This window comes from Pristiophorus japonicus, chromosome 23 (assembly GCF_044704955.1).
Source record: "Pristiophorus japonicus isolate sPriJap1 chromosome 23, sPriJap1.hap1, whole genome shotgun sequence".
Lineage (NCBI taxonomy): Eukaryota > Metazoa > Chordata > Chondrichthyes > Pristiophoridae > Pristiophorus > Pristiophorus japonicus.
Window position 1 is genome coordinate 25,456,519 of NC_091999.1, and position 14,430 is coordinate 25,470,948.

Below are 14,430 nucleotides of genomic sequence, written 5' to 3' on the forward strand. Positions count from 1 at the left end.
TAAATAAAAAATTAAAAGTTGCTTCCTCACCTACTGCAGCACCTATCCGTTCAGGAGCACTGCGAGCCCTCCAGCAGCACACACAGCCCTGCCTGCCTCCTTACATTTTCAAGGTTGAAGAGTTCAGGCAGGGCGTGCCACTGGGGAAGAGTTTGGGCAGGGCCCGCCGCCGGGGAAGAGTTTGGGTGGGGCCCGCCGCCGGGGAGGTGGCCGGGTGGGGCCCGTCGGAGAGATGGTCAGACGGCCCCATCACGGAGCTGGTGTTTGGGCGGGCCGACAGGGAGGCCTTGACGTAAGAGCAGTGGCAGTGATGCGAGGCCCGAGGACAGGCAGCGAAGAGGTGAGGGACGGTGAGGCAAGGCGAGGGGCGGCAAGGCGAGGCTCAGGCAGGCAGGCTACTCGGCCCGGGCTAGGGGAAGTGAACATCGCGTCGTTCCTTCGGCCAGTGATAGGATCGCCCACAGCCACGACACGCTGGGAGGGCTAGGAGCTACTGTGTACACACGCAGACCCCACTGCACACACAGGCAGCTGCCGACACTCTTTTTGGCGCATGGCTGTAGCTCCGCCCCCCGCTGCTTCTCTTGTGCTCAGCACAAAGCAGGCCAGATCATCGTGGAGAATCCCGAGGTAAGTATAAGGCTCACTTTTCCTTCGAGAAAGTCGGCGGACCTCTCGGAGGTGCACCGTTCTATGGGTCAGTCGAAACTTGGCCTCCTAGTTTCCATGGAACATTCTTTCCTCTCTTGTTCTTCCAAAGCTGTAAATCCCTGTCCCACACATTGTCTCTCCTGCTGTGCTGAAATCCAAATCAACACACAATTCTAAACTGTTTCTCCTCCACTCCCAGTTTTCACCACCAATTCTGACTGGGTTCAGAAATACACTCACTGGTACACTTCCTTCTCCTATAGGAGTGGACTCTGGCTGGGTTCACTTGTACACTCACTGGTTCCCCTCCCATGTGTGTGGTGATTCTGGTTATTCTCAGTACTACACTCACTGGTTCCCCTCCCTCTGCTCCCCTAAAGGTACTGACTCTGGCTGGGTTCAGTTCTACACTCACTGGTTCCCCTCCCCTGAAGGTGCTGACTCTAGCTGGGTTCAGTTCTACACTCACTGGTTCCCCTCCCTCTCCTCCCCTGAAGGTACTGACTCTGGCTGGGTTCAGTTCTACACTCACTGGTTCCCCTCCCCTGAAGGTACTGACTCTGGCTGGGTTCAGTTCTACACTCACTGGTTCCCCTCCCCTGAAGGTACTGACTCTGGCTGGGTTCAGTTCTACACTCACTGGTTTCCCTCCCCTGAAGGTACTGACTCTGGCTGGGTTCAGTTCTACACTCACTGGTTCCCCTCCCTCTCCTCCCATGAAGGTGCTGACTCTGGCTGGGTTCAGTTCTACATTCACCAGTTTCTCTCCAATATATGTCCCATGTGCCCGATCTCCATGTGTGAACCTCGACAGTGAGTGTCGACAGGCTATTCCACTGTCCTCACCTGAGGCCTCACACATGCATTTTCCAGCAGGATCACTGGACCCTCCTCACAATGGCTCAGTTTCTAAACAATAAGGTGATAAGTGGTTATGGGGAGCGGGCAGGGAACAGAAGAACATAAGAAATAGGAGCAGGAGTAGGCTATAGCGCCCCTCGAGCCTGCTCCGCCATTCAATAAGATCATGACTGATCTGATCATGGACTCAGCTCCACTTACCGGCCTGCTTCCCATAAACTCTTATCGTTTAAGAAACTGTCGATTTCTGTCTTAATTTTATTCAATGTCCCAGCTTCCACAGCTCTCTGAGGCAGCAAATTCCACAGATTTACAACCGTTTGATAGAAGAAATTTCTCCTCATCTCTGTTTTAAATGGGCGGCCCCATATTCGAAGATTATGCCCTCTAGTTCTAGTCTCACCTATCAGTAGAAACATCCTCTCTGCATCCACCTGGTCAAAACCCCTCATAATCTTATACATTTCGATAAGATTACCTCTCATTCTTCTGAATTCCAATGAGTAGAGGCCCAACCTACTCAACCTCATAGGTCAACCCCCTCATCCCCGGAATCAACCTAGTGAACCTTCTCTGAACTGCCTCCAAAGCAAGTATATCCTTTCGTAAATATGGAAACCAAAACTGCACGCAGTAGTCCAGCTGTGGCCTCACCAATACCTTATATAGCTGTAGCAAGACTTCCCTGCTTGTATACTCCATCCCCTTTGCAATAAAAGCCAAGATACCATTGGCGTTCCTGATCACTTGCTGTACCTGCATACTATTTTTTTGTGTTTCATGCAGAAGTATCTCCAGGTCCCGCTGTACTGCAGCACTTCGCAATCTTTCTCCACTTAAATAATAACTTGTTGTTTGATTTTTTTTTCTGCCAAAGTACATGACCTCACACTTTCCAACATTATACTCCATCTGACAAATTTTTCCCCACTCACTTAGCCTGTTTATGTCCTTTTGCAGATTTTTTGTATGCTCACACATTGCTTTTCCTCCCATCTTTGTATCGTCAGCAAACCTGGCTACGTTACACTCAGTCCCTTCTTCCACGTCGTTAATATAGATTGTAAATAGTTGGGGTCCCAGCACTGATCCCTGCGGCACCCCACGAGTTACGAGTTGCCAACCCGAGAATGAACCATTTATCCCGACTCTCTGTTTTCTGTCAGTTAGCCAATCCTCAATCCATGCTAATATATTGCCCCCAACCTCCTCAACATTTCCTCATTATTCCATCCCCTCATCTCCAGAATCAACCTCGTAAACCTTCTCTGAACTGCCTCCCCTCTCCACCGCTGAAGATGCTGAATCTATCTGGTTTCAGTTATGCACTCACTGGTTCCCCTGCCCTGAAGGTGCTAACTCTGGCTGGGATCTATTTTGCACTCACTGGTACCCCTCCCTCCCATCTGCCACTCCCCTTAGGGTGCTGACTCTTGCTGGGTTCAGATATAGACTCTCTGGTTCCCCTATCATTCCCTGAAGGTGTAGAATCTGGCTGCGATCAGTTCGATAATCACTCATTTCCCTCCCACCCATCTCTCTCCTCCCCTGAAGGTACTGACTCTGGCTGGGTTCAATTCCACACTCACTGGTTCCTCTCCCCTGAAGGTACTGACTCTGGCTGGGTTCAGTTCAACACTCACTGGTTCCTCTCCCCTGAAGGTACTGACTCTGGCTGGGTTCAGTTCTACACTCACTGGTTCCCCTCCCCTGAAGGTACTGACTCTGGCTGGGTTCAATTCCACACTCACTGGTTCCTCTCCCCTGAAGGTACTGACTCTGACTGGGTTCAGTTCTGCACTCACTGGTTCCCTTCCCCTGAAAGTACTGACTCTGGCTGGGTTCAGTTCTGCACTCACTGGTTCCCCTCCCCTGAAGGTGCTGACTCTGGCTGGGTTCAGTTCTACACTCACTGGTTCCCCTCTCCTCCCCTGAAGATGCTGACTCTGTCTGGTTTCAGTTCTGCACTCACTGGGTAACATACAATATAGGAGCAGCAGTAAGCCATGCGGCCCCTCGAACCTGCTCCGCCATTTAATACCATCATGGCTGATCCAATCATGGACTCAGGTCCCTTTCCCTGCCCACTTCCCATAACCCCTTATTGTTTAAGAAAGTGTCTATTTCTGTCTGAAATTTATACAATGTCCCAGCTTCCACACCTCTCAGAGGCAGTGAATTCCACACATCCACAACCCTCAGAAGAAATTTCTCCTCATCTCAGTTTTAAATGGAGGCCCCTTATTCTAAGATTATGCCCTCTAGTTCTAGTCTCCCCCATCAGTGAAACATCCTCTCTGCATCCACCTTGTCACGCCCCCTCATAATCTTATATGTTTCGATAAGATCACTTTTCTATCTTCTGAATTCCAATGAGTGTAGGCTCAACATATTCAACTTTTCCTCAGAAGTCAACCCCCTCATCTCCAGAATCAACTTTGTGAACCTTCTCTGAACTGCCTCCAAAGCAAGTATATCCTTTCGTAAATATGGAAACCAAAACTGCACGCAATATTCCAAGTGTGTCCTCACCAATACCCTGTACAACTGTAGCAAGACTTCCCAGCTTTTATACTCCATCCCCTTTGTAATAATGGCCAAGATTCCATTGGCCTTCCTGATCACTTGCTGTACCTGCATACTGATCTTTTGTGTTTCATGCATAAGTACCCCCAGGTCCCGCTGTACAGTAGCACTTGCCAATCTTTCTCCATTTTAAATAATAATTTGATATGTGATTGTTTTTTCTGCTAAAGTGCATGACCTCACACTTTCCAACATTATACTCCATCTGCCAAGTTTTTGCCAACTCACTTAGCCTGTCAATGTGGTTTTGCATATTTTGTGTGTCCTCCTCACACATTGCATTTCCTCCCATCTTTGTATCATCAGCAAATGTGGCTACACTACACTCGGTCCCTTCTTCCAAGTCGTTAATATAGATTGTAAATAGTTGTGGTCCCAGCACTGATCCCTGCGGCAGCCCGCTAGTTACTGATTGCCAAACTGAGAATGAACCATTTATCCCGACTCAATATTTCCTTATAAGTCAACCCTCTCATCTCCGGAATCAACCTCCTCTCAACTGCCTCTCCTTTCCTCCCCTGAAGTTGCTGAATCTATCTGGTTTCAGTTCTGCACTCACTGGTTCCCCTCCCCTGATGGTGCTGACTCTGGCTGGGGTCAGTTCTACACTCACTGGATCCCCTCCCCTGAAGGTACTGACTCTGGGTGGGTTCAGTTCCACACTCACTGGTTCCCCTCCCCTGAAGGTACTGACTCTGGCTGGGTTCAGTTCTACACTCACTGGTTCCCCTCCCCTGAAAGTGCTGATTCTGCCTGGGTCCAGTTGTATACTCACTGGTTCCCCTCCCTCCCATCTGTCCCGTCCCTGAAGGCACTAACTCCGGCTGTTTTCAATTCCACACTCACTGTTTCCCCTCCCTCCCCTCTCCAGCAGGCAGAGTTTAGGGAGCTAGGAGAGAGATTAAAAAGAAGGACCTCAAAGGGTAGTAATCTCCGAATTCCTCCCGATGTCACGAGCTAGTGACTACAGAAACAGGAGGATAGAGCAGATGAATGCCTGGCTGGAGAGATAGTGCAGGCGGGAGGGCTTTACTTTCCTGAGGCATTGGGACCGCTTCTGGGGGAGGTGGGACATGGATAAACCAGATGGGTTGCACGTCAACAGAGCCGGGACCAATATCCTCACGGTGGGGTGTGCTCGTGCTTTTGGGGAGGGGTTAAACTAGCTGGGCAGGGGGATGGGAACCTGATAAAAGATTCAGTAGGGAGGGGAGTAAAGCTGGAATTTGAAAGCAAAAATAAAGAAAGTGAGTTTGAAGGAGAGAGGAAACAAGCAGGAAAAAAGTGTAAAAAAACATTTTGTCTCAATGCACATAGCATTTGAAACAAAATAGATGAGTTGATGGCACAAATAGATACAAATGGGTATGATCTGATAGCCATTACAGAGGCGTGGTTGCAAGGTGACCAGGTCTGGGAATTAAATATTTAGCGGTACTGGACAGTCCGGAAGGACAGAAAGAAAGGAAAAGGACGTGGAGTAGCTCTATTGATAAAGGATGGAATCACTGCAATAGTAAGAAACGATATTGGCTCAAATGATCTGGATGTTGAAACGGTTTGGGTGGAGATAAGGAACAATAAGTGGAAAAAGTCGCTGGTGGATGTCGACTATAGGCACCGTAACAATAGCTACTCTGTTGGTCAGCGCATAAACCAGGAAATAGTGGGGGCTTGTAAAAAGGGAACAGCAATAATCATGGGTGATTTTAACCTCCATATTGAATGGACAAATCAAATTGGTCAGGGTAGCCTTGAGGAGGAGTTCATAGAGTGCATAAGGGACGGGTTCCTTCAGCAGTATGTAACGGAACCAACCAGGGGGCAGGCCATCTTAGATCTGGTCCTGTGTAATGAGACAAGATTACTAAACAATCTCCTAGTAAAGGATCTCTTGGAATGAGTGATCATAGCATGATCTGAATTTGAAATTTAGATGGTGGGTGAGAAAGTTGGATCTCTAACCAGCGTACTAATCTTAAATAAAGGAGACTATGCAGGTATGAGGGCAGAGTTGGGTAAAGTGGACTGGGAAAATAGATTTAAGTGCAGGACGGTTGATGAACAGTGGTGTACATTTAAGGAGATATTGATTGCACAACTCTCAAGAAAAATATATTCCAGTGAGGAGGAAAGGGTGTAAAAGAAAAGATAGCCATCCGTGGCTAACTCAAGAAATAAAGGACGGTATCCAATTAAAAACAAGGGCATACAAAGTGGCCAAAACTCGTGGGAGGACAGAAGACTGGGAAGCTTTTAAAAGCCAGCAAAGAATGACTAAAAAAATGATTAAGAAAGGGAAGATAGACTATGAAAGTAAACTAGCACAAAATATAAAAACAGATATCAAGAGTTTCTATAGGTATATAAAAAGGAAAAGAGTGGCTAAAGTAAATGTTGGTCCCTGAGAGGACGAGATCGGGGAATTAGTAATGGGGAACATGGAGATGGCAGAAACACTGAACAAATATATTCTATCAGTCTTTACAGCCGAGGACACTAACAATATCCCAACAGTGGACAGTCAAGGGGCTACAGGGGGGAGGAACTTAACACAATCACTAAGAAGGTGGTACTCAGTAAGATAACGGGACTAAAGGCGGATAAATCCCCTGGAGCTGATGGCTTGCATCCTAGGGTCTTAAGAGAAGTCGCAGCAGGGACAGTGGATGCATTGGTTGTAATTTACCAAAATTCCCTGGATTCTGGGGAGGTCCCAGTGATTGGAAAACTGCAAATGTAATGTCCTTATTTAAAAAAGGAGGCAGAAAAAAAGCAGGAAACTATAGACCAGTTAGCCTAACATCTGTGGTTGGGAAAATGTTGGAGTCCATCATTAAAGAAGCAGTAGCAGGATATTTGGAAAAGCAAAATTTGGTCAGGCAGAGTCAGCATGGATTTATAAAGGGCAAGGCATGTTTGACAAATTTGCTGGAATTCTTTGAGGATGTAACAAACAGGGTGGATAAAGGGGAACCAGTGAGTGTGGTGTATTTGGACTTCCAGAAGACATTTGACAAGGTGCCACGTAAAAGTTCACAGGGTTGGGGGTAATATATCAGCAAGGATAGAGGATTGCCTAACTAACAGAAAACAGAGAGTCCGATAAATGGTTCATTCTCTGGTTGGCAACCAGTAACTAGTGGGTTGCTGCAGGGATCAGTGCTGGGACCCCAACTATTTACATTCTATATTCAAAAACTTGGAAGAAGTGACTGAATGTAATGTTGTCGAGTTTGCTGACGATACAAAGGATGGGAGGAAAAGCAATATGTGAGTACACATAAAATCTGCAAAAGGACATAGACAGGCTAAGTGAATGGGAAAAAATTTGGCAGATGGAGTATAATATTAGAAAGTGTGAGGTCATGCACTTTGGCAGAAAAAAAATCAAAGAGCAAGTTATTATTTAATTGGAGAAAGATTACAAAGTGCTGCAGTACAGCGGGACCTGGAAGCACTTGTGCATGAAACACAAAAGGATAGTATGCAGGTACAGAAAGTGATCAGGAAAGCGAATAGAATCTTGGCCTTCCTAATCCATGTTTCTGAAAAGATATACTTGCTTTGGAGGCAGTTCAGAGAAGGTTTCGGGGATGAGGGGGATGACTTATGAGGAAAGGTTGAGTAGTTTGGGCCTCTACCCATTGGAATTCAGAAGAATGAGAGGTGATCTTATCGAAATGTATAAGATTATGAGGGGGGGGACAAGGTGGATGCAGAGAGAATGTTTCCACTGATGGGGGAGACTCGAACTAGAGGGCATAATCTTAGAATAAGGGGCCACCCATTTAAAACTGAGATGAGGAGGAATGTCTTCTCTCAAAGGGTTGTAAATCTGTGGAATTTGCTGCCTCAGGGAGCTGTGGAAGTTGGGTCATAGAAACATAGAAAATAGTTGCAGGAGTGGGCCATTCGGTGTTTTTGTGACTGGAAGGCTGTTTCCAGTGGGGTTCTGCAGGGCTCAGTGCTGGGTCCCTTGTTTTTTCTGGTATATATCAATGACTTGGACTTCAATGTTGGGGGTATGATTAAGAAGTTTGCAGGTGAAACTAAAATAGGCTGTGTGGTTGAGAATTAAGAACAAAACTGCACACTGCAGGAAACTATAAATGTACTTTTCAGGTGGGCAGTAAAGTGGCTAATGGAATTTAATCCAGATAAGTGTGAGGTAATGCATTTGGGGAGGTCTAACAAGGCAAGGGATTACACATTAAATGCTACAACACTGAAAATTGTAGAGGAACAAAGGGACCTTGAAGTGTAGGTCCACAGATCCCTGAAAGTGGCAGGCCAGGTCGATAAGGTGGTTAAGAAGGCACATGGAATACTTGCCTTTATTAGTCGAGGCATGGAATACAAGAGCTAGGAGGTTATGCTTGAAATGGTTAGGCCGCAGTTGGAATACTGTGTGCAGTTCTGGTCATCACATTACAGGAAAGATGTGATTGTACTGGAAAGGGTACAGAGGAGATTTACAAGAATGTTGCCTGGACTGGAGAATTTTGGCGATGAGGAAAGATTGGAGATGCAGAGTCCATTTTCTTTGGATCAGAGGACACTGAGGGGAGACCTGATGAAAGTATTAAATTATAAGGGGCTTGGATAGAGTGGATAGGAAGGACCTGTTTCCTGTGGCAGAGTGGTCAATAACAAGGAGGCACAGATTTAAAGTAATTGGTTCAGAGGAGATACGAAGGGAAATTTCTTCACCCAGAGGTTTGGGGGGTCTGGAACTCACTGCCTGAAAGGGTGGTAGAGGCAGAAACACTCAGCACATTTGAAAAATACTTGGATGTGCACTTCAACTGTCATCACCGACAGGGCTACGGACCGAGAGCTGGAGAGTGGGATTAGGCTGGATAGCTGTTTGTTGGCCGGCACGGACACAGTGGGCTGAAATGGTCTCCTGCCATGCTGTAAATGTCGATGATTTTATGATTTATGACCTAGATGAAGGGACCGAGTGTAATGTATCCAAATTTGCTGATGATACAAAACTAGGTGGGACAGTAAGCTGTGAGAACACAAGAGTCTGCAAGATATACATAGATAGATTACGTGAGTGGGCAGTAAGGTGGCAGATGGAGTATAATGTAGGGAAATGTGAGGTTATTCACTTTGGTAGGAAAAACAGAAGAACAGAATATCTTTTAAATTATGAGAAACTTTTAAACTTTGGTGTTTAGAGAGATTTGGGGTGCCCTTGTGCAAGACACACAGAAAGTGAGCATGCAGGTATGCAAGCAATAAGGAAGGCAAATGGTTTGTCCTTTATTGCAAGGGGTTAGAATATAAGAGTAAGGAGGTCTTGCTACAATTGTACAGGGTCTTGGTGGGACCACACCTGGAGTACTGGGCACAGTTTTGGTCTCCTTATCGAAGGACGGAACCACTTGCCTTGGACACTGTGCAACAAAGGTTCACAAGATTGATTCCTGGGCTGTCTTATGATGAGATAGTGTGTAGAATGGGCCTATACACTCTCAAGTTTAGAATAATGAGAGGTGATCTCATTGAAACATACAAGGTTCTGAAGGGGACTGACAGGTTAGATGCTGAGTGGTTGATTCCCCTGGCTGGACTGTCTCGAACTAGGGGGCACAGTCTCAGGATAAGTGGTAGGCCATTTAAGACAGAATTGAGGAGGATTTTCTTCATTCAGAGGGTTGTGAATCTTTGGCATTCTCTCCCCCAGAGGGCTGTGGATGCTCAGTCTATTCAAGGTTGAGATTGATAGATTTTTGTATATTAAGTGAATCAATGGATATGGAGATCAGGCGGGAAAGTGGAGTTGAGGGCGATGATCAGCCATGATCTCATTGAATTGCGGTGCAGGGTCGAGGGACCTTATGGCCTCCTCCTGCCCCTATTTCTTATGTTGATATCCAGGGGGCTCTAGATTTATTAGTCCCACCCTTTTTCTTGAAGGTAACATGCTTCCTCTGAACCCTCATTATCTCCTCATTGAATGCCTCCCACTGCTCTGAGACTGATTTAACTTCAACATAAGAACATAAGATTTCAGAGCAGGAGTATGCCATTCGGCCCCTCGAGCCTGCTCTGCCATTCAATGAGATCATGGCTGATCTTCTACCACAACTCCACTTTCCTGCACTATTCCATATCCCTTGATTCCCTAAATTTACAAAAATCTATCGATCTCTGTCTTAAATATGCTCAAAGGCAGAGCCTCCACAGCCCTCTGGGGTAGAGAATTGCAAAGATTAATGAGTAAATAAGTTTCTGCTCTTCTCAGTCCTAAATGGCCAACCCCTTATTTTGAGACTGTGACCCCTGGTTCTAGACTCCTCAGCCAGAAACATCCTCCCTGCATCTATCCTGTCACGCCTTGTAAGAATTTTGTATGTTTCAATGAGATCATCTCTCATTCTTCTAAACTCTAGAGAATATGTGCCTCGGTCTACTCAATCTCTCCTCATAGGACAATCCTCCGACCACAGGTATTCAGTTTGGTGAACCTTCGTTGCCATCCTCAATGGCAAGTACATCCTTCCTTTGGTAAGCAGCCAAAACTGTACACAATACTCCAGCTGCAGTCTCACCAGGGCCCTATATAATTGCAGTAAGACATCTTTACTCCTGCACTCAAATCCTCTTGTAATAAAGGCCAACATACCATTTTCTTTCTTCGTTGCTTGCTGTACCTCCATATTAACTTTCAGTGATTCGTGTACAAGGACACACAAGGTCCCTCTGAACACCAAAGTTTCCCAATTTCTCACCATTTCAAATAGCTGTTTCCAGTCCACTTTGGCTAAATCACATCTCAGCTTCGTAAACTTGGCTTTTCCCCAATTGAGAACTTTTATTCCTGGTCTATTGTTGTCCTTTTCCATAATTACCCTAAATCTAACTGAATTACGATCACTAGCACCAATGCTCTCCCACTGATACCCCTTCCACCTGCCCAGCTTCAGTCCCTAATACTAAGTCCAGAACTTCCCCCTCTCTTGTTGGGCTTGCTACGTACTGGCTAAAAAGTTCTGCTGGTTGCTGACCCCTCTGTGAAGGGAAATAGGTTTTTCCTCTCCACAATATCTGGGGCCCTCATAATTTTATACACCTCATTAAAGTCTCCCCTCAGGCTCCTTTGTTCCAAAGAAAACAAACTATTAAGAGGGTTGGTGGGCTGGAGGAGGTTACAGAGATAGCGAAGGGTGAGACCCTGGAGAGAGTTGAACAAGAGAATGCGTATTTTAAAGGCTGATGCCACCAGCCATCTCGCCCAGCACAGAATGTAACTCACTACTAACAGGAAGGATGTTACTTTAACTACTACGAATGCATAATGCGGGGAAATCAATCTCTGTCCCTTTAACTAACAGTGTCATGGAAAGAGGGAAATGAATGACCTTTAAACACCTGATTATCTTGGCACTGAAGTGTCAGAAACTCATAATAGGAACTCCAGGAAAACAAAGTACTGAGCAATGTTACATTGTTTTATTAACAAAAGAAATCTCGATTTAATTTTTAAAAGATAAATTGTTTAACAGGGGTTCACACAGACTCACCTGACAGGCCGACTCAGGATCCACCCCTCAAGCACCGCGATTGGTTGCAGAAAACGCTGCTCCCTGGGCCCAACGGCCCATGACCTCTCTTCCTGTTGGTTCCCAGGGCAATCAATCACCACTCGCCAACATTACACTGCAAGATCAAGTTGAGGGGCTTGGAGGAAGAAATAAAACAAGACCGTGAACCTGAGTGAAGAAATAAAATTGGAGAAGCATGATGAAATAAACAAGGATAGACAATATAAACTGAAGGTACAATCAGAAAGGGGGTGCATGAACAGTGAGACCTGCGGGTACATGTGCACAAATTACTGAAGGTGGCAGGACAGGTTGAGAAAGCAGTTAAAAAAGCTTACAGGTTGCTGGGCAAGAAAGTTATGATGAACCTTTGTAAAACACTGGTTCGGTCTCAACTGGAGCATTGTGTCGAATTCTGGGCACCGCACATTAGGATGTGAAGGCCTCAGAGAGGGTGCAGAAAAGATTGACAAGAATGATTCATGAGATGAGGGACTTCGGTTACGTGGATTGACTGGAGACGCTGGGGTTGTTCTCCTTGGAGCAGAGAAGGTTGAGAGGAGAATTGATAGAAGTGTTCAAAATCATTAGGGGTCCGGACAGAGTAGATAGAGAGCTACTGTTCCCACTGGCAGAAAGGTGGAGAATCAGAGGAGATGGATTTGAGGTGAATGGCAAAAGAACCAAAGGTGACATCAGAAAATCTATTTTATGCAGCGAGCGGTTAGAATCCGGAAAGCACGGCCTGAAAGGGTGGTGGAGGAAGACTCAATCACAGCTTTCAAAAAAAAAAGTTGGATAAGTATCTGAAAGAAAACATTTGCAGGACTGGGGAAAGGGCGGGTCAGTGGGACTAGCTGGGAGCAGGCAAGGGCTCGACGGGCCGAATGGCCTTCCGTGCTGTAACCATTCTCTGATTGTGTGAGCAGAACCACTCTGTTCCCTGCTACAATCTAAAGCCTTCCTGATTGTGAGCACCTGTTAAACCTGCCCTGCATCTTCACTACTCCAAGGAGAACCACCCCAGATGCTGCAGTCATCATCTTATTGAATGGCAGCAGGCTCGAGGGGCCAAAGGGCCGACTCATCTCCTATTTCTGATGTTCTCATGTGTTCATGTCACTGGTCCTCATCCTGCACCTGCTCCCTGCAGTAAGATGGCCGCCGCGTATGCTCCCTGCCCTGCAGCGGGACAATGGAAAGTATTGTGACGTCGAGGAAGCCGAGCCCGTGTTGCTCCCTGCTCCCCGTGGCGGGCGGACCCGTGCTGCCCAAAGATGGCGGCCAAACTCCCGGCAACCCCCGACAGTAACCAAGGCCCGTCCCCGCACGAAGGTGCCCCACCCGCCGACTCGGCGGCAAATCGCACCGCCCGCGCGTGTCCGTGAGTCTGCGAGTCCTCAGGGCGGCTGGGCGCACTGCCCGGGCTGATCATCCATCCTCCGCGGGGGGGCAAAACGTCGTCTGTCCGCAGCTAATCTCCCACAATAGGCTGTCCCCACGTCTGCGCACAACTCCGCCTCGCTTCACCTGGGCCCCGAGCTCAAAGGCTGCGAGCGGAGCCCACCAACAAACCCCCCAACCGCCCGCAATCAGTGGCGGGGGGCGGGGCCGCGGCACCAATCAATCACTGGTCCCTGAAGATGCTGACTCTGGGTGGGTTCAGTTCTACACTCACTGGTTCCCCTCCCCTGAAGGTACTGACTCTGGCTGGGTTCAGTTCTACACTCACTGGTTCCCCTCCCCTGAAGATACTGACTCTGGCTGGGTTCAGTTCTACACTCACGGGTTCCCCTTCCCTGAAGGTGCAGACTCTGGGTGGGTTCAGTTCTACACTCACTGGTTCCCCTCCCCTGAAGGTACTGACTCTGGCTGGGTTCAGTTCTACACTCACTGGTTCCCCTCCCCTGAAGGTACTGACTCTGGCTGGGTTCAGTTCTACACTCACTGGTTCCCCTCCCCTGAAGGTACTGACTCTGGCTGGGTTCAGTTCTACACTCACTGATTCCCCTCCTCTGAAGGTACTGACTCTGGCTGGGTTCAGTCCTACACTCACTGGTTCCCCTCCCCTGAAGGTACTGACTCTGGCTGGGTTCAGTTCTACACTCACTGGTTCCCCTCCCCTGAAGGTACTGACTCTGGCTGGGTTCAGTTCTACACTCACTAGTTCCCCTCCCCTGAAGGTACTGACTCTGGCTGTGTTCAGTTCTGCACTCACTGGTTCCCCTCCGCTGAAGATACTGACTCTGGCTGGGTTCAGTTGTACACTCACTGATTCCCCGACCCTGAAGGTACTGACTCTGGCTGGGTTCAGTTCTACACTCACTGGTTCCCCTCCCCTGAAGGTACTGACTCTGGCTGGGTTCAGTTCTGCATTCACTGGTTCCCCTCCCCTGAAGGTACTGACTCTGGCTGGGTTCAGTTCTACACTCACTGGTTCCCCGACCCTGAAGGTACTGACTCTGGTTGGGTTCAGTTCTACATTCACTGGTTCCCCTCCCCTGAAGGTACTGACTCTGGCTGGGTTCAGTTCTGCACTCACTGGTTCCCCTCCCCTGAAGGTACTGACTCTGGCTGTGTTCAGTTCTGCACTCACTGGTTCCCCTCCCCTGAAGGTACTGACTCTGGCTGGGTTCAGTTGTACACTCACTGGTTCCCCTCCCCTGAAGGTACTGACTCTGGCTGGGTTCAGTTCTGCACTCACTGGTTCCCCTCCCCTGAAGGTACTGACTCTGGCTGGGTTCAGTTCTACACACACTGGTTCCCCTCCCCT

At 47.6% G+C, this 14,430-nt stretch overlaps 1 protein-coding gene across 1 annotated transcript in view; it reads left to right on the top strand.

The window, feature by feature from the left end:
• Positions 1 to 553: 553 nt before the first annotated feature.
• The window catches only part of LOC139235447 (probable G-protein coupled receptor 139), a 68,125-nt gene continuing 54,248 nt past the window's right edge, over positions 554 to 14,430 (top strand). Inside the window, exon 1 of the mRNA XM_070866558.1 lies at positions 554 to 630. Coding sequence (XP_070722659.1) covers positions 554 to 630 — 77 coding nt within the window. The remainder of the gene's footprint in view (positions 631 to 14,430) is intronic.